Genomic DNA, 23773 nt, shown 5'->3' with positions numbered 1-23773 from the left:
GCTGGAGGTCTGAATCAAGCACCAAATGAGTAATGAGTACTTTCTGCAGATTCTGCCAGACTTGGAGTTTCTCTAGCATTCTGTATTTGTTGTGAACTTCACCATTTTTGCACAACAATTATGTATTGGAATCATGAAATTCAGTTTAAAAAAAGTTAATTTTGTTCAATCCCTCCTCTGTCTAAAAAGGTTCATTCTACCTCACTAGCAAACATTTTGGTGTTAGATCTGGTCTTAGGATATCCCATTTTCTATTAAAATTCCATGGAATGACTCAAAGTGTGAACTCCTGTTACAAAATAATTGGGTGGAGAAGTATAAATCATATTTGTGTTGTGAAACCATGAGTTTTCAAAGCATCATGTGTCCTTGAGTGTATAATTTCGCTGTAAAATATCTTTGACTTTAGATAGCATCTACCTATTGGACACCTCTAAATTATAACTGGTAATTGATTAAAGTACTTATTCCTAATTTTGTTCTTTGCACTTGAATTGTTTTTATAGAAAAATAAATAGTAATCAGATCTAAAATTCTGTAATATGAGCAGTTGCAAACATATGTTTGTTTTGTTTCATAATAATCAGGAAAAAGCAACGTATAAATGGGATGCATATTCTTCGAATGCTTTTTCCAAATTCAAGCATGCTACCTTTTGAAAGTAAGGTATCCCTGAAGAAGTGTATAATAGCACCCAGTCGTGGTTCTCCATTCCAACTTCTGGTAAGGAAAATCAAATCAGGCAATTGTGCTTTGTGATTGAACAATGCACACTGAATCAAACTTATTTAATCGTCTGTCCCTCATTAGTCAACTACTTGAAACATTTATGATTTATAATATTGGAACAGCAGATACCAGTCTTCTCCACCTACGAAGAAACTTTTCAGTTTAATGTTTACTTCTATAATGCATTTCTATGGGTCATTAATACTTTTGTCAGCCTTGCAAGCATATTGTGAATGAATTTGATATTCTGTTGAGAGAGTGAAAGGGGAGACGCAAACCAATGTTGAAAATTTAACTAAGGGGTGGAAAGATGGTGACTTAGTGCTAATGTCACTCACTGGATAAATAATTGAGAGACCCAGGCTGATGATCTGGGGACATGGGATTAAATCTCAGCAGAGCAGCTGGTGGAATTTGAATTTAAATGATACATCTGAAATATAAAGTTCATCTCGGTAATCATCCCCATGACAATCATCATAGCTGTAAAAATCTGATTCATTTATGCCCTCTTTCCAGACCCATTCTAACTACCTTCTGAACTAGTCTAGCAAGCCATTCTGTTCAAGGGCAATAATTCAGTGTGAGCCATAAATGCTAGACTCACCAGCATCCCTTGAAGGAATGAATGAAAAGCTTTAAAGGGAATAGAATGCAATTGATTGCAGTAGTGTACTGCCAATGTGTATGCCTCAAACAAAAGGTGGGAAATAACAAATGTATTCGAAACAGTACAATAACAGAGCATTCCTCAGTGGCAAAAGTGCCATTTGTATAATTAAGCCAACAAATTATGTAAGAAACCATATCAGAGAGGACATACAAAATGTAGTTTTGGAAGTCTTTATAATTTAAACCCATTAGTTTGTTCATTTGAGATTTCAACCAAGAAGGCAACAGACGACAGTCTCATGCATTAATGCAGGAAACGTAGGGTATAAGTAGTATCTATTAAAACATAGTAATGGTTTTATGGGGGTAGTAGAGCTCTTGTTTTCTGGTTCAGTTTAGGGCACAACAACGCCTGTCTTTGGTTTTTCTCCAATGCCTCAAGGAACTTTTCTGATTTGAAATACTCCTGCTTCCAAATTCTTGCATGTCTTGGTCACTGAAAGCTGTTGCTTATTAACTCTGTAGATGCTACACCCACAACATTACATTCTGACTGGCCTAGGCTAGGTTTATTGGTTGAGGGGACACATGATCAGTTTCTTAATTGGCTCTTAGTGAAAATTGCCTGATTACACCTCCCACTATTTTTTGAGTGGTTCTTTAAGCGAAGGTATATTCCTGTTCGGGTGAAAGGAAAGGCTGGTAGGTATAAGGAATGCTGGATGACTAAAGAAATTGAGGGTTTGGTTAAGAAAAAGAAGGAAGCATATGTCAGGTATAGACAGGATAGATCGAGTGAATCCTTAGAAGAGTATAAAGAAAATAGGAGTATACTTCAGAGGGAAATCAGGAGGGCAAAAAGGGGATATGAGATAGCTTGGCAAGTAGAATTAGGGAGAATCCAAAGGGCTTTTACAAATATATTAAGGACAAAAGGGTAACTAGAGAGAGAATAGGGCCCCTCAAAGATCAATAAGGCAGTCTTTGTGTGGAGCCACAGAAAATGGGGGAGATACTAAATGAATATTTTGCATCAGTATTTACTGTGGAAAAGGACATGGAAGAGGGGTACCTGACAACTCTGTAGGAAGCTAGAGAAGTGATTGCTGAGATATTTGTATCATCGATAGTCACAGGTGAAGTGCCGGAAGACTGGAGGTTGGCAAACGTGGTGCCACTGTTTAAGAAGGGCAGTAAAGATAAGCCAGGGGACTATGGACCGGTGAGCCTGACCTCTGTGGTGAGCAAGTTGTTGGAGGGAATCCTGAGGGACAGAATGTACATGTATTTGGAACGGCAAGGACTGATTAGGAATAGTCAACATCGGAAACCATGTCTCATAAACTTGATTGAGTTTTTTGAAGAAGTAACAAAGAGGATTGATGAGGGCAGAGCAGTCAATGTGATCTATAAGGCGTTCAACAAGGTTCCCTATGGGAGACGGATTAACAAGGTTAGATCTCATGGAATACAGGGAGAACTAGCCATTTGGATACAGAACTAGTTCAAAGGTAGAAGACAGAGGGTGGTGGTGGAGTGTTGTTTTTCAGACTGGAGGCCTGTGACCAGTGGAGTACCACAAGGATCGGTGCTGGGTCCTCTACTTTTTGTCATTTACATAAATGATTTAGATGCGAGCATAAGAGGTACAGTTAGTAAGTTTGCAGATGACACCAAAGGTGTAGTGGACCTCCAAATTTCCCTGCCAGTATATTAGTCCCCTTCCAATTTCTTTTTGGGTAGAAGTGACCTGTACAAGAAGGACGGATTGCACCTAAATTGGAAGGGGACTAATATACTGGCAGGGAAATTTGGAGGTCCACTACACCTTCAATTTGGTGTCATTTGGTACAGAAAAGATTTACAAGGATGTTGCCAGGATTGGAGGATTTGAGCTATAGGGAGAGGCTGAACAGGCTGGGGCTGTTTTCCCTGGAGCGTCGGAGACTAAGGGGTGACCTTATAGTGGTTTACAAAATTATGAGGGGCATGGATAGGATAAATAGGCAAAGTCTTTTCCCTGGAATCGGGGAGTACAGAACTAGAGGGCATAGGTTTAGGATGAGAGGGGAAAGATATAAGAGATCTAAGGGGCAACCTTTTCACGCAGAGGGTGGTATGTGTATGGAATGAGCTGCCAGAGGAAGTGGTGGAGGCTGGTACAATTGCAACATTTAAGAGGCATTTGGATGGGCATATGAATAGGAAGGGTTTGGAGGGTTATGGGCCATGCTGGCAGGTGGGACTAGATTGGGTTGGGATATCTGGTCAGCATGGATGTGTTGGACCGAAGGGTCTGTTTCCCTGCTGTACATCTCTATGACTCTATAAGTTGTCATTTATTGTTGGATCGATCTTTTTCACAAAGTTTTGTTATTGTCACTTTATGACCTTTCTGCTAAGATAAGAGGGTAGTGTGAAATGTTCCTTACTTTGTTATAGAGAAAGAGAGGCACTTACATCAAGAACCCAAAAATCAATATCGTTGAGCTCATGTTTTAATCATTATCACTGACCATTTCTTTTCCTTAGATCATCAGCTGTAATTGGTTTCATTTCTGTTTTGTTTGAATGCTTGGAGACAGTTTTTATCCTTTTCTTTAAAGATGAAACTAATACAGAAGATCAGAAAATACTATTAGAGAAAATACCTAATTGCAAACTTAAACACATTGTTACAAACTTAACTAATAGAAGTTACACTTTAACAAATTAAACCCACCATTACAAGGTCAGAGCTGCAGTTACGGTTTTTTAATAAGGATTAATGAGTTAGGTGTATGCTGTCTCTGTCGTCTTCAGCCTTGTAAGCCTGGACCTTAGCTACACACAATCTATACAGCGACCCCTCAACCTTACAGATGTAATCTTAAGGTATTGTCTTCTCTCTCTTTGCAGGCCTGTGTTGCATTGCTTTGTCAAATGAAGCTAAGTAAAGTTGTTTGATGATGTAGTACCAAGGTTTGCATTGACTACACTTATGCAGAATATTATATTTCATGAATCTGTGAATAAACTTGCCTGATTATAACAACATGTTAGTTTCCCTACTAATCCTGCAGAAGTCTTTTAAATTTGAAAATCCAATCCACTTGAAGTGTAAGAGAATACTGCAAAGGGATGCAAATAAAGTAAGAGAAAATACAACAAAAAGTAAAATAATATTTCAAGGGATGTAGAAGTTAAAAGTAAAATGTTTCAGCAGTATTAGGATATAGAGAACGTAATCTGGTCAGATGTGATAGATGATGTTTTCCCAGGGATCAGTACCAAGGTTTCAACTTTTCGCCATTACTTGTTCTCTAACCAAGCTTGGCGATGACAGCATATTAGGAGGCCTGGTGAATTGTGTAGGTCGGAGCAGTAAGTTATGAGGCAGGGTACACAGATTGTGTTTGGGAAAAATTGGCTGATGGAGCTTGGTGTGGAATCATCATTTTGCACCCAAGAATGTTAAGTCAATATATTGTCAGAATAGTGAAAGACTAAAAATGGTAGAGAAACAAAGGGATTTGGGTGTCCATGTACAGTGGACTATTGGAATGTTGCTGTGAAGGCTGAAATGAAGTGGAGAAGGAAATGCTTCACTTCAATAGAGCCTTAGACCCCATCTGGAGTGTTCTGTTCAGTTTTGGCTGCTTGATTCAGGAAGTATATGTCTGCTTTGGGACAGTTGCTGTGCAAGTTCATCAAAATTAGTCTGGAACAAATTTGGCATGCATTTCCCTGAAAAAGGAAGGATGACAGTAATCTAATCCACATGTTTAAAGAGATTTATTCAAGTAAATACTGAGAGACATGAAGGATTACAGAACAAGACAGTTAGTGGCTGGCTATTTAGAAATGAGCTGAAGAACCACTTATATCATACAGAGAGTGGATATTGGCTTGAATGAAATATTTTGAGATTGAGCGTAATAATTGTTAGATAAGGATTAGAAATAGAGGGGAAAGGCAGATAAATGGTGTTGAGATAGACAGCCATCATAATCTAACTGATTGATTGGCAGAATGAACTCAAGGAGCTGAATTGTGGCCTTTTCCAACACCTTAACAATGGATTGGAATTATTTTCTGAGCAAGTAAATGTAATCACATTTTCTAATACAAATCCTGTAAGCTTTATTTTTGAGCCAGTTTTGTAATCAGGCCTACCAATCTTTATGCAAGAAAAGTATTTACGGTACTGGTTTGTATATAGTTAATTTGAAAGAAAATCTTGATTCCATGAACCAGACACTTTCTAGTAATAAAAACAGCAACAAAAGCATTCAATTATCTTTCTCTTCAAATTTGTGTTTCATTAAAATAATTTAAGAAAATCAATGAAGTTATTCAGTACTATATACTGAGATATAACTTAAAAACTGCTGAAATGGAGATGCAGAGCACTCTGAAAGCTGATATTTTGTGTAAGCTTTAAATGTCTATGTGATAAAAGAGACAAATTGAAGTTGGGGAGTGGAGATTGAGAGTTCACAACACTCTGAAGGCTAGTTCCCTTGGTGTGTTCAGTGTGCACTTTGTTGCATTTTACTCATCTTGTTTTCACAAAAATAAGGTAACCATTTGAAATGAGCAAATTCTAGAATGATGCATACTGCTTTCACCAATGTTTTCCCTTCACTCCTCTCTCAAAACCGAATCATAAAATTCCTACAGAGCAGATACAGACAGTTCAACCCATTGAGTTTGCACCAACCCTCGTCCCACCCCATACTCCATTCCATGCCCGTAACCCAGCATTTTAACCATGGCTAATGCATCTAACTTGCACATCCCTGGACACTAAAGGGCAGTTTAGCATGGCCAATCCACCTAACCTGCACATCTTTGGACTGTGGAGGAAACCAGAGGGAAATGCCTGGAATTTCTTGAAGACTTGTACAAAACAGAAGCAGTTTCTTTTGATAAGGCTTGAATTTCCTGTATCCTTGGAACTTGCCCTGCCCGTTAAAGTAGCTCCACTGCTGTGTAATGTTAATATAGGTCAGGCGATTCCTGCATTTATGTCAGTCTAAACTTCAGTTCGTATTTCTCATGTTTTATTTTCCTTCAATTAGATTGTTTTCTGGACCTTGCAATGCATTTTTGCAGCACATGAATAAGTGTCATTTTTATAAACGACTTGGATGAGGGCATAGAAGGATGGGTTAGTAAATTTGGATGACACTAAAGTCGGTGGAGTTGTGGACAGTGCAGAAGGATGTTGCAGGTTACAGGGGGATATAGATCAGCTGCAGAGCTGGGCTCAGAGGTGGCAAATGGAATTTAATACGGAAAAGTGTGAGGTGATTCACTTTGAAAGGAGTAACAGGAATACAGCGTAGTGGGCTAATGGTAAGATTCTTGGTAGTGTGGATGAGCAGAGAGATCTGTGTCCGTGTGCATAGATTCCTGAAAGTTGCAACTCAGGTTGATAGGGTTGTTGAGAAGGCGTACAGTGTGTTACCTTTTATTGGTAGAGGGATTGAGTTTTGGAGCCATGGAGTCATGGTGCAGCTGCACTTGGATTAGTGCATACAGTTCTGGTCGCTGCATGATAGGAAGGATGTGGAAGCATTGGGAAGGGTGCAGAGGAGATTTACTAGGGTGTTGCCTGGAGGGGCAGAAAGGTCTTATGAGGAAAAGCTGAGGGACTTGAGGCTGTTTTCTTTAGAGAGAAGACGTTTGAGAGGTGACTTAATAGAATCATACAGGATAATCATAGGATTGGATAGGGTGGACAGTGCGAGCCTTTTTCCTCGGATGGTGATGGCTAGCATGAGGGGGCATAGCTTTAAATCGAGGGGTAATAGATATAGGACAGATGTCAGAGGGTGGGTTCTTTACTCAGTAGTAAGGGTGTGGAATGCTCTGCCTGCAACAGTAATGGACTCGCCGACATAAAGGGCATTTAAATAGTCATTGGATAGACATATGAATGATAATGGAATAATGTGGGTTGGATGGGCTTTAGATTGTTGGCCTTACATCGAGGGCTGAATGGCCTGTACTGCGCTGTATTGTTCTATGAATAAGTTCTATTAAAAGTTGAAAAGCTTTCATTACTGGATTTTGTGAAACAGGTGCTTGATGTGCTGGAGGGACGACTTGATAGTTTCAAATCTTCAGTTTAGTTTTCATGTATAAAACAAGCAATGTGGTATTAGTCAAAACTTCCTTCAGGCTCTGATTGCTTACGTTGCTTCTGTTTTATGGCTGGCTTTAGGTTGGAGTATTCCTATTAGATTCTTAGTAGAATTTTCTCATAAGTTGACCCAAGCAAGTTTATTATAAATTTTAATGTATCAGTTACACTTTGGAAATAAAAATTCCAAGTCAATCTGAAGTTAAATTTTAAAGTACAGATAGTCTAGATTTGTGAGATAGATGCCAAACAATATTGAAATTTTTGTAGCTTCCTAATTTCAATAGCTCATCAGAGAGAGGTCATGATGAAAGACTGTGATAAAAGTCAATTGGCGCCTTGAGCGATGCAGGTTCAAAAAAGTTAAGATTCTTTTTAATGTGTGTTCTATCTCTCAAATCTAGACGCAATTTGTTTAAAGGAATTACCTACTTTAGAGAATTAAAGTAACTGAATCAAAGCTGATTTCATTAAGAAAGATCTACAAAAGTTTCAACACTATTATGGATTTTATTTCCCCCTTTATTCTGTTCTAGTCCCACCAGCTTCAAGTTGGACACAGCTGGCTGTTTGTAGGTGGAGGTAATCTGAAACTCCATATTAATGCCTCTGAGAAATGTGCGGAACAGTGTGGTTCATTTTTAGTTCTGCTTGAAGAAGGAGATATTGGTATGTAATCAAATTTACTTCACTTTTTGTTCATTCAATGATAAAGGACAGAATATCTTTACTGTTTTTCCAGCTCTCATGCTGCAGGTCGAAAATCAATAATTGTTTAAAAGCTATCCCTCTTGAAAACATTTTCAATATGTTATCTACTTTAAATATTTTTAATTTAAATAATTTTGTTCCCATTTGTTTTTGATTCTTTGGTTGCATGTAGTGCCAATGGAGATACTAGCTAACCTTTTTGCACTCCCGCTCTGCATGACAACTTTATTGGGGTGCACCTTCAGCACAGAAATCTATGCTTTCTCTGACGATTTATTGTTCCAGTCTCATTCCATTTTGCACCAGTATGGGAATAGAGTGCTGCTGCAGCAAGTCTCAGGGGCGTAGCACAGTTGGAGAAACAGATGGTTGGCAGCTGCCTATGTTAAAAAGAAAACAATTTTTCTGCCTAAATATTTTGCACTTCCTTATAATGGGACTGAACACAGCTGCACTTGGGAGTGCATTTTTCAAAATTGTGTTTTTGCCTCCTGCCTCCTTATCAATGGGTGAATTCTGAGTACCTAGGCTTTACAGGTGGCCACATATCCAAAATTCAAACTATGCAAATGATGGGAAAATGCAGCAGAAGCAGGATTTCCATCTTTGGACTCATGATTATCGTGCACTATACGATAACAGTGGGTTTAACTGTCTTAGATGGGATCAAGTTGCAGAAATTCATCAGAAAATCAGCAGGGGGCATTGTAATGCCCAGATTACAGAATCTTGCAGTGAGTGTTGTTGAATTATCAGATTACTGGGCCAAGATATTCTGTTGGTTCTGTAGATATTGGAGCAGCGCAGGCTGGAGTTGTGGAATCACAGATATTGCCCTCTGAAGGAATCCACTAAAGATGGAGAATTTAGAAAATAATAATTACTAAGGAAAAGTTAGATGGTTTAAAAGCCTGGCATAACTGTCAAACTGACCCAGCCCCAATTCACTACTCATCAGTACCTCCAAAAAAATTCTCTCTCCAACCTCTTGCACCCTTTGGACTCCTGACAACCAGACATGCTAACTCACTGAGCTCAACATGATCTCACCTGCCCAGACTTGACACTCCCCACCCCCATGCTACTAGCTTGAACCACTGGATCTGACACCCCCTGACCGTTATGTACTTGGCACCCTAACCCCACACTTAGCTACATACTTCACTAACACAGGAGATGTCAAAGTGGCTGGCTCTGCAGTTGAACACTTCATGCATAGGATACAGCATTAGCTGTGCAAAAAGGAGTGTGGTTTGATTTTTCCTGAATGTCCTGCATCACAGGAAAACTTGGGAGTTCAGGTACACCTTACATTTCTGAAGAAATAAAGGATTAGAATTGTTGGCTAGAAATGCAGATCCCAATCATAATGCAAAGCAGTAAGAGTAGAATGGTAATTTGGGTCTAAGTCTCACCTGATTTACAAGTGAATTCATGAGCATTTACAATTGAGACAAAAATAAAACATAAGTCCAGTGGATGGAGGAATTTTGATAAGCTGATTTGGCTCTTCACATCCTTACCAGTTGTTATTATTATAGGACTTAGAAATAAATACAAACTTTCTAAAGCTATATTTTGTGTTACAATCCTGTGCATATTGCTGTTTGATTGTCTAAATTCCTTGACAAAAAGACCTGTGATATGCCTTATTGAGAGGAAAAATATTGTATCCCAGGTAAATATTTGTTTCCTACTTAATGTTTTAAAGCCATAATGTGAAAGCATTGAAATGTGAGATGCTGTTCTGTTTGGCATAATCTATTTCATGTTAAGCAGGAGAGTATGTTTTTGTTTTTCGCATTCTCAAAATAAAATGTAAGCTGTGCACACAAGAACAGGTTGCCGAGAATATCCACAATAGTATCCTCCTGCATTGTTTCTTCATACCCGTTCAGCATTTCCTTGGCTTTTTTCTCTCTCATGTACTTAACTGCAGCTACTCCATCTGGTAGCACTTCCAATATCCTGATCAAGCTATTTGTGATTATCTTTGTATGAATTGTAATTATTTGCTTTTCATCAAATACAGTTTATGCCAATTCAAATTATTGGCGGATGACCATTTTACCAACTGGAGAACAAACAGTCGTTATTTGTGTTGGATCCATCTAACTGAGGATGTTCCTAGTGCCGTCAACTGAATGTTTTGGTTGTGTGCAAATACTCAATATTTATCCAGTTTAGAACTGTTATTTGAATGCATGTCAATGGACAGATCTACATTCCAAAATATGTTTTAATTTTTACTGCTAGATTACACTCTGGCTGATCTATGTTGGCAATATTGCACAACAATCCAAAGTGTCGTTTGCACATGGGAAATTTCTGAATGAGTCCAAAATAGCTTTTCAGAATTCCAGAACTGGCTGCATGTAATGATAAGTTAGTTGAGAAAATGTTAAATATTTTGAAAGCAAAGTCTGCATCAACTTAAATTTCTGATTGTTTACTGTCTCTGCTAACTGATGATGCAGAATAAATTATTAATGTTTTCAGGGAGAAATGACTACTAATTACATAAACAGAAGTTAATCATTTCAAAGAATGAACTGAAGCATGAGACAATTTAGGGGAATAGGTGGCAAATATTCCCCCACTAAAAGAAAATAATGGTAGAGTACTCATTTTGCTTAAGGCATGGTTTATATTTTGTGTTTTTTTAAATTAAGTTATATGATGTTTAAATAATATTTGTGTATAAATATGGTGGTTTTGGAGAACTGGCAATAATTTTAATGTATCCTCACCATGTACATAGTTTCAAAACAACTTTGTAAAGTTTTGCTTTGTATATATACATATAAATATATATAAAATATATTTGTATATGTGTAAATGGAAGAAATCATTGAACTATGTTGCTTTTGAGTTTTTTGATAAATGAACATTTGAGTCGAAAGGTAATTTACATATGATGTCCAAGCAGCATAGTGTTTTGTTCAAATTAAAGAAAAAAAATCCAAATGCAATTATGGCCTTTAATTTTCAGCATCGTAGGTATGGATGAGAACAGAAATAATTAAAATTTCCTTTATAATTATGTAGAAGAAATCTGAAAATAATGCAAATGCTGCACCAGTCATACATGCAGTAGTCTACAAGTTGCTTCTAATGGATACTACATTACGACAACAATACCAGATAAGTTGTTCATTTGTGTGCATAATTGAACAGGAAATGGGTCACTTATCAATGTTTTAAATTGTCAAAAAATCATGAGAAGCCAAATCTGGGAATGGCACTGAAATCAGCTTGAATCTTGGTAGCATTTTTAAGATGATGTGAATAAACTTTGAGTATTTGTTTGATTCTAAATACTTGATGTTTGATTATTTCTCTTTTGGTAGGTAAGTGAGGAAACAAAATGGATGCTCAAAAGTGTTTGCTTTATGGAAATTAATACAATACTTGTGCATTATTATTTTTCCTAACTGTTTACCATGTAGAATGGTTTAAAATCCATTTTGGCTTGTGCTTAGCCAATGTTATAAATGTTTTAAAGTTCAATAGATCTCAATATTTTGCCCTAGTGACATTTTCCCACTTTCTATAAAAGGGGGGTGAAATTGCCTGGACTGGATGCCAGCATTTTAATTACTTGCCATAAATTTAGAAGCAAAGCAATTTCAAAACGGCTTTTATTTGTCTTATGCTGTTAAAATTAGCTTAATTTGTTTATCAGATAAACAGTTGTATCTGAATTGTTGGCTTAAAGATCTTGCATCAGATGCAGTGACCAATTATCTGACATTTTAAATAAATTATTTTTATTGAAACTTGCTGTATACTTTTGCTGGATCAAGATGAAACACTGCAGACATTGAACATTTTGATTTCCGCCCATTTTTGTTCACCTCCCCAGAGAGGTGATGCTGCTGTACCAATGACTGTCATTCTCTCTCTGTCCATGAATGGTCTCCCTTGTCTCATTAGCCTATTCACTGATCTTCCTTCCTGCTCTTCTTTGTTATAGTAGGTCATGTCTTGAAAGAAAGTTAAATGGTAATTATTCTCAGCAGGTTTAACTTGTTTTCTTTCCCCCTTCAATGAATATAAATTGACAAAACCCTTAATGATCTTTTTTTCCTTATTTTGACAAACTCGTCAGACTAGGACAGGAACATTTGCAAGTAAGGCTTTTAAAGGAAGTGGCTACAGAGATAGTGGAGATTTTGGTTGAAATATTGCAGAGATCACTGGATTTTGGATGGGTTCCAACAAATTGGAAAACTCCTATTCAGTCATCCCTGTTAAAGTTGAGAGGGAGACAAAAAATAGGAAATTTAAGCCCAGTTATCATCTGTAATTGGGAAAATGCTAGTGTCACTTAATAAAAAATAACGAAAGAGTAGGACATTTAGAAAAGCTTAATGGAATTGAACAGTCACATGGTTTTGTGAAATGGAAATCATTTGACAACTTTGCAAAAGTTCTTCGAACATGTGATAGGCAGAGTTGATATAAGGGTATTTGGATTTTCAGAATGTGCAACATAAAAGGTAATTGCGTAAGATTGGAGCTCTCAAGTTTGGGAATAATGAATTAGCTGTGGATTAAGGATTGGTTAACACAAGACAAAAGTCAACAGACATGTCTTTTTCAGGCTGGGAAGGCATAATTTGTGGAGAGTCGCAAGGACTATCCTGGGGATCAGTTATTTACCATGCATATTAATGACTTGGAGGAAGGGGCACAATAACCTATCTAGATATGCTAGTGATGTAAAATAGGCTAGGGGGCTTTTTGCGATGATGACATAAGGAATGGATGTAGACTGATTGTGAATGGGCAAAAACACAGCAAACAGAGTTTATTGTTGGAAAATGTGAGATATTGCAGTTTGATAGGAAGAATTGAAAGGCCATTTAAATGAAGAGACTTCAAAAAAAGTGCAGCACAGGGATCAGTGTTCTTGTGAATGAACCACAATGATGGCATGCACTTAACAGTAAGTAACTAAGGTGGCAAATAAAATTTTGGCCTTTGTTATTTGGGTTGGATTTTAAAAATAGGTAAGTTTTGTTATAACTATATGTTGGTGTGTTGGTGTAGCTGTAACTATAGTAGTATACAGTTTTTAATCCCAAAACGTCAGGAAGGATGCAGTCGCTTTGGAGACGGTTCAAAAGAGATGAACTCGGTTGATTGCTGGGATGAAGGGGTTGACTTGGCAAAACAGGTAAGGCCTTTATTCATCAGAATTCAGAAGAATGAGAATCTTCTCAAAACAAGTTTCTGAGGGAGCTTGACAGTACATGTTGACAAGATGTTGACAGTCTTGAACTAGAGGACATAGTTACAGTATAAGAGACCAATTTAAAATTGAAATATAAAGGAATGTCTGGGGGGTTTTAATGTCTGGAATTCTCTACTTCAGAGCTTTGGACACTAGAAAGTATTTAAAATGGTAGAGGTAGATTTTTGAAATATTTTGGGAGTTGAGTGCTATGGTGAGCTTGCACAAAAGAGTTAAGTTCTGTGACTTTTTGAATGGCATGTCAGGCTTGAGAGGCAGAATGGCTTACTCCTTCTATTTCTTATGTTAGAATCTTGGAGTTTTACAGCATCTTGTTGATGCCAGTCATCAAGCACCTATCTACTTGGTTTTATTTTCCAACAGTTAGCCAGTAGTCTTGAATGCTGTGGCACTTCGGGAGATCATCTAAATACATCTTCAATGTTGTGTTGGTTCCTGCCTCTCTCTCTCTCTTTCAGACAGAGAGTTCCAGATACCCATAACCCTCTAGATGAAAAATTCTTCCTTAAATCTTCTCTAAACCTCCTGCCCTTTAACCAGATCATATATATAAAGTATTGATCTCTCTACAAAGGGGAAATGTTTAATCCTATTTAACTCGTCTATGCCCTCAATTTTGTGCACCTCAGTTAGGTTCCCCCTCAGCCACCTCTGCTTGAAGAAAAACTACTCCGTCCCATATAGTCTCTCTTAGCTGATATGCTTTCGCCCAGGCAACATCCTGGTTAATTTCCTTTGCATCCCACTATCGCATTCTTTCTTACTGTGGTGACCAGAACTGCACACGTATTCTGGTTGTGACTAATTAATATCTTATGCTGTGGCTGCTCTCAGCATTTGTCTGTGTGCTATCCACGAGTGTCGCTTCAATCTGTATCTTATCCCCCGCCAAATTAATTAATTCCCCAGCTAAACTAAATTACCTTAAATTCCCACCACAGCACTAGCACACCTCAGGACGTGGCATTTGTTTAAAGTTTATTAGCACTAAAACTCCTCTTCAATTTAGAATCACAGGAGGGTTACAGTGCAGAAGGAAGCAATTTTTCCCCTTGTGCCTGCACTAGTTGGTTAAATGAACATTGAATTGGCTTTATTGCCTCAGAAACTCTCATGGGTACAATGAGAAGTTTACAAGTTGCTGCTGATGGTGTTCTGCTGAGGTACAAAGGTGAAAGTGAGGTCTGCAGAAGCTGGAGATCAAAGTTGAAACTTTATTGCTGGAACAGCACAGCAGGTCAGGCAGCATCCAGGGAACAGGAGATTCGACGTTTCGGGCACAGGCCCTTCTTCGGCCTGTGCCCGAAACGTCGAATCTCCTGTTCCCTGGATGCTGCCTGACCTGCTGTGCTGTTCCAGCAATAAAGTTTCAACTGAGGTACAAAGGTACCTAGGTACTGATTGAGCATAAATTCTAGAAAAAAGAATTAAAAATAAATTCGGCAATAGCCAATCTTCTAAAATAAAAGAAGTAATAAATTAGAAATATAAGCAAATACAAAATTCAGAATAATAGTCATTACCTAAAGCTAATCTTCTGCTTTTCTGCTGTACACTTGCATATTATTTTCATCCAAATAACCATCCACTCCTCTCATCCTTGAATTGAACCTGCCTCTACCACACTTCTAAGCAGTGAACTTCATACCCATTCATGCTACTGAAAGAATGAAAATGTCTTTCCTCATTTTTCCTTTGTTGCTTTGGAAGATCACTTTAAATCTATGGCTTCTTGTTTGTTTTAAGAGCAGGGATGGCTTTTCCTCTTCTACTCTACCTATCTCACTCGTGATTTTGAAAACCTCTTTAAATCTCTTAGTCTTCTCTCCAAGGAGAACAGTCCCAACTTCTTCAATTATCTTCATAACTAGAATGCCTCATACCTTGAACCGTTCTTGCGAACCACTGTTGCGAACCACTACATTTTCTCCAATTTGTTCATATCCTACTTATGATGTGATGCTCTGATACCCTGCACTCCAGCTGAAGTCTAACATGTCTTAAACAAGTTCAATATCACCTCCTTGATCTTGTGCATTCTGCCTAGATTAATAAAGCTGAGAATTCTGTATGTTTTGCTTACTGCCCTTTCTACCTGTCCTGCCACTTGCAATGATCTGTGCACAAATATACTTAGGTACTTTGCACATTTGAATTGTGCTTATTTTATATTGTCCTACCATGCTTTGCCTACCAAAATGCATCACCTCACAGCTCTGCATTCAGACTAATCTGTCATAGTCATAGTGTACAGCACAGAAACAGATCCTTCGGTCTAACTCGTCCATGCTGACCAGATATCCCAACCCAATCTAGTCCCACTTGCCAGCACCCAGCCTATATCCCTCTAAACCTTTCCTATTCATATACCCATCCAGATGCCTTTTAAATGTCGCAATTGTACCAGCCTTCGCACCTTCTGGCAGCTCATTCCATACATGCATCGCCCTCTGCATGAAAACGTTGCCCCTTAGGTCTCTTTTATATCTTTCCCCTCTCACCCTAAACCTATGCCCTCTAGTTCTGCACTCCTCTCCCCCAGGGAAAAGACCTTGTCCGTTCATCCTATCCATGCCCCTCATGATTTTATAAACCTCTATGAGGTCGACCCTCGGCCTCCGCTCCAGGGAAAACAGCCCCAACCTGTTCAACCTCTCCCTATAGGTAAAATCCTCCAACCCTGGCAATGTCCTTTTAAATATTCTTTGAATCATTTCACGTTTCTCAACATCCTTCTAATAGGAAGGAGACCAGAATTGCATGCAATATTTCAAGTGTCCTAACCAATGTCCTGTACAGCCACAACATGACCTTCCAACTCCTGTACGCAATACGTTGACCGATAAAGGAAAGCATACCAAATGTCCCCTTCACTATCCTATCCACCTGTGACTCTACTTTCAAGGAACAATGAACCTGCACTCCAAGGTCTCTGTTCAGCAATACTTCCTAGGACCTAACCCTTAAGTACTGCTAAAATTTGCTTTCCCAAAATACAACACTTTGCATTTATCTAAATTAAATTCAATCTACCACTCCTCAACTCATTAGCATAACTAATAAGATCCTGTTGTAATCTGAGGTAATCTCCTTCGCTGTCCGTGACACCTCCAAGTTTGGTATTAATTGCAAACTTGCTAACTATACCTCCAGCGTTCATATCCAAATCATTTTATATAAATGACGAAAATTGTGGACCTAGCACCAATCCTTGTGGCACTCCACTGGTCACAGGCCTCCAGTCTGAAGAGCAACCCTCCAGCCAGTTCTGTATCCAAGTGACTAGTTTACCTGTATTCCATGAGATCTAACTTTACTAACCAGTATCCCATGGGAAACCTTGTCAAACACCTTACTGAAATCCGTATAGATCACGTCCACCTCTCTGCCCTCATCAATCCTCTTTGTTACTTGAAATAGCTCAATCATGTTCGTGAGACATGATTTCCCATGCAGAGAGCCATGTTGACTATCTCTAATCAGACCTTGCCTTTCCAAATGCATGTAACTCCTATCCTTCAGGATTTCCCTCCAACAATCTGCCCATCACCGACATCAGGCTCACCGGTCTCTAGTTCCCTGGCTTGTCCTTACCACTTTCATAAATAGTGGTACCACGTTAGCCAACTCTCCAGTCTTCCGGCCTCTCACCTGTGACTATCGATGATACAAATATCTCAGCAAGGGGCCCACCAATCACTCCCCTAGCTTCCCACAGAGTTCTGGGGTACACCTGATCAGGCCCTAGGGATTTATTCACCTTTGTGTTTCAAGACGCCCAGCTCTTCCTCTTCTATAATATGGACATTTTTCAAGATGTCACCATCTATTTACCCACATTCCATGTTCTTTTCCATAGTAAACACTGATGCAAAATACTCATTTAGTATTTTCCTCATCTCCTGCAGTTCCACACAAAGGCTGCCTTGCTGATCTTTGAGGGTCCTATTCTCTCCCTAGTTACCCTTTTGCCCTTAAATGTATTTGTGAAAACCCTATGGATTCGTCTTCACCCTATTTGCCAAAGATATTTCGTGTCCCCTTTTTGCCCTCCTTATTTCCTTCTTAAGTATACTCCTACTGCCTTTACAGTCAGAGTCACAGTCAAAGAGATGTACAGCACGGAAACAGACCTTTCGGTCCAACTCATCCATGCCGACCAGATATCCCAACCCAATCTAGTCCATCTGTCAGCATCCGGCCCATATCCCTCCAAACCCTTCCTATTCATATACCCATCCTGATGCCTTTTAAATATTGCAGTTGTACTAACCTCCACCACTTCCTCTGGCAGTGCATTCCACACACGAACCACCCTCTGCGTGAAAAAGTTGCCTCTTAGGTCTCTTTTATATCTTCCCCCACACCCTAAGTACTCTTCTAAGGATTCAATCAATCTATCCTGTCGATATCTGACATATGCTTCCTTCTGTTTCTGAACCATAGCCTCAAGTTCTCTACTCATCCAGCATTCCCTACACCTATCAGGCTTTCCTTTCACCCTGATATGAATATACTTTCTCTGGACTCTCATCTCATTTTTGAAGGCTTTCCATTTCTCAGCCATCCCTTTACCTGCGAACATCTGTACCCAATCAGCTTTTGAAAGTTCTTGCCTCATGCCATCAAAATTAGCCTTCCTCCTGTTTAGAGTTTTGCACCTCTAGTAGGTACATCCACATACTGAATCAGAAGGTTTACTTGTACACACTTAACAAATTCCTCTCTGTCTAAACCCTTAACACTATGGAACTCCCAGTCTGTTTGGAAAGTTAAAATCCTCTACCATAACCACCCTATTATTCTTACAGATAACTGAAATCTTACAAATTTATTTCTTGCTGACGATTAGGGGATCGGTAATACAATCCCAATAAGGTGATCATCCCTTTATTTCTCAGTTCCACCCAAATAAGTTGCCTCAATGTATTTCTGGGAATGACCTCCCTTAGTATAGCTGTAATGCTATCCCTTATCAGAAATGACACTCCCTCTCCTCTCATGCCTCCCTTTCCATCCTTCCTGTATATTTGTATCCTGGAACGTTAAGCTGCCAGACCTGTCCATCCCTGAGCCATGTTTATGTAATTGCTATGATATCCCAGTCCCATGTTTCTAACCATACAGTGAGTTCTTCTGCCTTACCTGTCAGGCCTCTTGCTTTGAAATAAATGCAGTTCAATTTATCAGTCCTATCTTGTTCTCTGCCTGACTGCTTGACTCGCTTCTTTTCTCAACTGTACCAGCCTCAGATTGATCTCTTTCCTCACCATCTCCCTCGGTCCACCGCCATCCAAACACCACTCATTCCTACCCATGCTACTCGTTTAAATCCTTCCAAGCAGCTCTAGCAAATCTCCCTGCCAGTATGTTAATCCCCTTCTAATTCAGTTGCAATCCATCCTTCCTGTTCAGGTCATTTCGACCTCAGAAGAGATTCCTATGATCCAAAAATGTGAATCCTTTTGCCATACGCCAGCTTCTCAGCCATGCATTCATCTGCTCTATCCTATTCCTACCCTTACCAGCTCATAGCACCAGGAGTAATCCAGATATTACTACCCTCGAGAACTTCCTTTTTAAATTCCTGCCTAACTTTCTATATTCTCCCTTCAGAATCTCATCCTATTCCCTTCCTATGTTATTGGTTCCAATGAGTACAATGACTTCCTGCTGGACCCTCTTCTCCCTTGAGGCCATTCTGCACCCTCTGAGATATCCATGATCCTGGCACCAGGGACGCAACACACCTGATTTTTCGCTGCTGGCCACAGAAACGTCTGTCTCGGATGAGAGAGTCCCCTCGCACAATTGATTGCTTGGAACCCAACAGACCCCTCATTACATTCGAGCCTGCATTGATACCAGAAAATTGGCTGTTCATGTTTCATTCTGAGAATTCATCACCCCCTACATTTTCCAAAACAGCATACTTGTTTGCAGTGGGGATAGCCACAGAGGACTTCTTCTGTATCTTGCTACCTTTCTTACCTTTCCTGGAGTTAACCCATCTATACGACTGTATCTGTGGTTTTTCTCCCTTCCGATAACTGCCATCCATCACACTCCCTCGCTCTTGTACATTCCTCATTTACGTTAACTGTCCATCCAACCAATCCATTCCATCTGATAGGATTCTCAACAAATGGCATTTATTGCAGATATAATTCTCAGTAACACACAAACTCTCCCTAAACTTGCACATTTGACAGGAAGAGCATATCACTCTACTAAAGGCCATTTTTGCTGCTTCCAATCTACAGACCCAGAAAATAGCACCATCTTATTCTTCTACAAACACTGTTCCAGGTTAACTTAATTGTTATGACTTAAGAGACCTTTCTCGATAAAACATAATTAATAAGAACCTACTCACTATTGTAGATTTACAGCAAGGCTGAACTTATAAACAGGTAAGTGAATAGTTTTGTGCTGTGACCTCTCCCAATCAGGTTCCTTCAAGATCACTTGTGAATTTCGCTGTTTGTTAAGTTTTCCTAGAAGCACTCCGGTGTCCAGCGATGCATGAATTCAAACTGTCACCTATCTGCCCACTACCCCAATTTGCCTCTCACCTCATGGAGTTAAACACTGATCTGAAAGGTGCGGTTTTCCCAATTTTTCACTCTATTTCAGTTCAAAGCTGAAGAAAATTAGAAAAGGTATTATTAGAAGGCTGATGTAATATCAAGTTAATATTATTCTCATTATCTGACTGCATCCAGTCTTTTGGATTATAATAAACATTCAACAACATTCTTCATGCTCTCTGTGTACGCCATCTCTTTGCACTGCAAAGATTTCTGTGGTGTTTAAGCATGAAATTCTTGTTTCAATTCTTCAAAGATGAGCGCTTTTGATCTCTACCATACCAACTTTTGTTTCATACATGAATTGTTGGTTAACTTTCTTGGCCTCACATAATGAACATATGAATCAAGAGGAGGCCATTGAGCCATGAAAGTCTGCTTCACCATTGAATAAGATCATGGTTGATCTGATCGCAACTCCATATTTCCACTTAAGCATTCCTTCTTCCAAACCTGTCACCCCCTTGCTTAACAATAATTTACCCATCACTGACAAAAGCTTGTCAGACTCTGTCCATGACCTTTTAAGGAATAGAACTTCTGTAAGAATGAAACTTGCCACCCACTAAGGGAGGGGGGGCAAAAGCCTCATCCCCTGTCTTAAAAAAGGTGACCCCCTTCATTTTTAAGTTGTGAGCCTAATTCTCCATTCTCTCATGAATGGAAATATCCTGTCTGCATCTACTCAGTCAAATCCCCTCAGGATCCTGCAAAATTCAAACACATTATGATCACTGCTGCCTTTGTTGTGAGATAATTCATTAATTCTATCTTGTTGTACGATACTAGATGTAGGAGAGCCCATTTTCTGATGCACTGTTTTAAGAAACTATCCTTAATATATTCTGGGAACTCCATATAATCTCCCATCATTATTGTTATATCTTTCTGATGAACTCACATCATTTCTTTAATTAAATTCCTGTTTGTGTTAGTGAGCAGGGACCCTGGAGTTTCACTGGAAGATTGTGCTGGTAAATATTGAAGGCCATTAGCCTGCTTTTGGTTCAAGTAATCAAGAGTTAATGTTATCTAAGAAAACCCAGAAAATAAAGATTTTGGGAAGCTTGGAGGAGACGTGGCTATGGTCAGAAGTAAATGTAGTTTCTCTCCTTAAAAAAAATGAGTATCTAGAAAAGTTCAAAGAAAGTAGAAAAGTCTAGTTTGTGCCAATTTGCAGACCATGTTTTTGATTAGAAATTCATGGATTATTAGAAGTTGAGGAATTCTAACTTGCAAATTTGAGAGTATTCATGTAAGATTTCTTCACATTTCATGGGAAAGAACTAAGAATCTGAGTTTAAAGATTTTGTATAGAATACTAATTTAGATATAGAAATTTAGATTTAAATCACTGCAAACTGATTACGTTGGGGAATAGATTTGAAACTTTGTTTTGCCATATAGTTTAAGATTTCTTTCCTCACTTCTATATCTAGATAACTTGATTGTCTTTGCTTTTTGTGTAATAAGCTTTTATTAAAGAAACTAGGCATGTGTTACTGTTTCAGTGAACAACCATGCTAACTAACTTGTGCTGTTGTACCATCAGTTGGGATCATAACAAATAGTTTTTCAGTTTTTGAGGGATTTGCATCTCTTAACTAACAGGTAAATAATGTTGAACATAATACAGGAGCATTGTGGTGATGTTCGTTACACTGCTTGAATTTTCAAGATGGCATTGACTGTTGTTAAGCGAGTTATTTGAAGTCTTTATATAAAACTGAACCGACAAGGTGAGCTGATAAATTGAGTAGAAATAAAAGCAGGATCTTGTAAGGAGGAAATATGAAAGTGATTATCCAGCATTTGGAATAAGAAAAACAGAAATCTGAAATTGGGCTATCACAGCTAGAATTAATAAAGACAGTTAGAACTGAATCAAGAAAAAACTTGAAAGAAAATGAAAGAAGAACAATTGAAAGGTAGATGAGGCAAAAACAGGAATAGAAAATGCAATGCAAGTTAAAATAGGAAAATTAGACAGTCGATGTTAGGCAGAGAAGAGATAAGATTAAGGAAAGAACGATGAGCTAATGGCATGGATGATTCTAATTCCAGTTAGGGGTTGATTTAGCTTAAAAATCGTCTTTTCAGTTTATTGAAGGTGGAGCTGAAAGATATTACACCTCTTTTGAAAAGGTAGCTGGACATAGTTGCTAAAAAGAATTTTTGATCTCAATGTTACTGTGTGTTTTGACATGTCCAGCTATTGCTGCTTGCACACATTTATCAGAAGACAGATTTCCAAATGTTGCAAAGGAAAAAAATACTGTTTGCTGGTGAGCTTGTCTCTGAAGCTTCTCAATTAAAATTTGGAACTACAAAAGAGAAACCTGATTTAACATTTGTAAAATGTACAATATAAAAATAAATGCTATTGGGTCAGTTGTTTAATCACTGAACGTTAGAGAAACGTTTTGAGAATGCAAGTGAAATTCTGATTATGGAAAAGTTCAGAAATAGGCTTTCTGTAAAATTGAGGGGGTGGGGGGGTAGTGTTTTGATAAGTGTCAAGTATCAAACATTTACAAAGCTGCTGTTCAGATACCTAAAATATCTTACACAAACATTTTCTGGTTGCAAGATGGTCATATGGGAATCCGCAAGGAAATTGGAAGAATAGAAAATTTGTGGATGCAGAGATGTACTAGTTTTAGGGAACAAAATAATGAAGAGCAAAGTAATAAAGTAGAAAGTGAAGTAGTAGGTGCAAATAAATTAAGATACTTACATTTAATAATATATCACAGCCAACTTCGAAGTTAAATGGCTGACTGTTTACAGCAATAGGAATGTATTTTCATTTTTTTAAATTACGGACTGAAATGAGAAAACTGCTTTAAAAGAGTGTTTGAAAGAGTAGCTGCAGTTTTGAAAAGCAAGCTAACACCCATTGCCAGCATTGTATAAACAATTGTTTGAAAATGCAGTAATTGAAGTTGGGTTGAAGACTATTTGAAGCCAAGGTGGAGTACAGATGTAGCTTTTGCTAGAAATAAAATGTTAATTAGTCTATGGAATAGTGACTGGTTATCAATGACAGAAGCACTTCTTGCCTGGCAACTACTATTGGGTAACTAAACAGCTTGAAGATGGGAACAAGTTAGTGGGAGTATAAGTGAACAGTTCTTCCCCAGCTTAAGAGTGTTTCTCTGTTCTCTGCAGTCAAGACTATAAACCTGAAGAAAACCAGCTTATTTTTGCTCCAATACATTTTGTAAGCTATGGCTTTTAGCTGATAAATCAGATACTTTTTGAGTGAACCAGGTATGTTGTGTTTCTTACCCAAGCAGTGAAAGTATCTGGAGAAAGGTGATTGAAGCAGCATGCTGGCTGGCAAAAGAATCAAAAAGATAATCTCAGCCACAGAATCAAAGACTACTGAATTGTCTCTCCAATATTTTCCCCATCTGTCCAAAACCTATTTTATCCTGTCAGTATGTCTATGAGTGGGCGTTTAGAAGAGGATTATAATTTTTATTATATATAGTGCTTTATATCTGTTTACCTATAGCTAGAAGCTAACTACAGCTAATCAAATTCTTGTTAAGTATAGAAACTTGATCTATGCTTTCGATCGACCTAGGTCTGAAAATCAGGTAAGTTGGGGAACTTCATGTATTTTTAAAATTGTTCAGCCTTTGTGACAAATGTCTGAATAGTAGGACTCGATTTCTAGCGTGCTACCCAAAGTGAGTTTGTAGCAGAAAGGCTAGATCACAAGATGTTTTGAAT

The 23773-nt window shown here is 38.4% G+C and overlaps 1 protein-coding gene across 3 annotated transcripts in view; it reads left to right on the top strand.

The window, feature by feature from the left end:
* LOC122563211 (bombesin receptor-activated protein C6orf89 homolog) overlaps positions 1-23773 on the top strand; it is a 97473-nt gene that overhangs the window by 29159 nt on the left and 44541 nt on the right. For 2 of the 3 annotated variants that reach the window (XM_043716771.1, XM_043716775.1), the window contains exons 5-6: positions 588-723; positions 8008-8140. In XM_043716771.1, coding sequence (XP_043572706.1) covers positions 588-723; positions 8008-8140 — 269 coding nt within the window. Of the gene's footprint in view, positions 1-587; positions 724-8007; positions 8141-10214; positions 11962-23773 lie in introns of those variants that run through there. The other variant, XM_043716773.1, reaches the window with a different exon arrangement.

This window comes from Chiloscyllium plagiosum, chromosome 26, assembly GCF_004010195.1.
Source record: "Chiloscyllium plagiosum isolate BGI_BamShark_2017 chromosome 26, ASM401019v2, whole genome shotgun sequence".
In the NCBI taxonomy this organism is placed as follows: domain Eukaryota; kingdom Metazoa; phylum Chordata; class Chondrichthyes; order Orectolobiformes; family Hemiscylliidae; genus Chiloscyllium; species Chiloscyllium plagiosum.
Note: the sequence above shows the minus strand (reverse complement) of the source record. Positions and strands in the feature narration are given on the sequence as shown.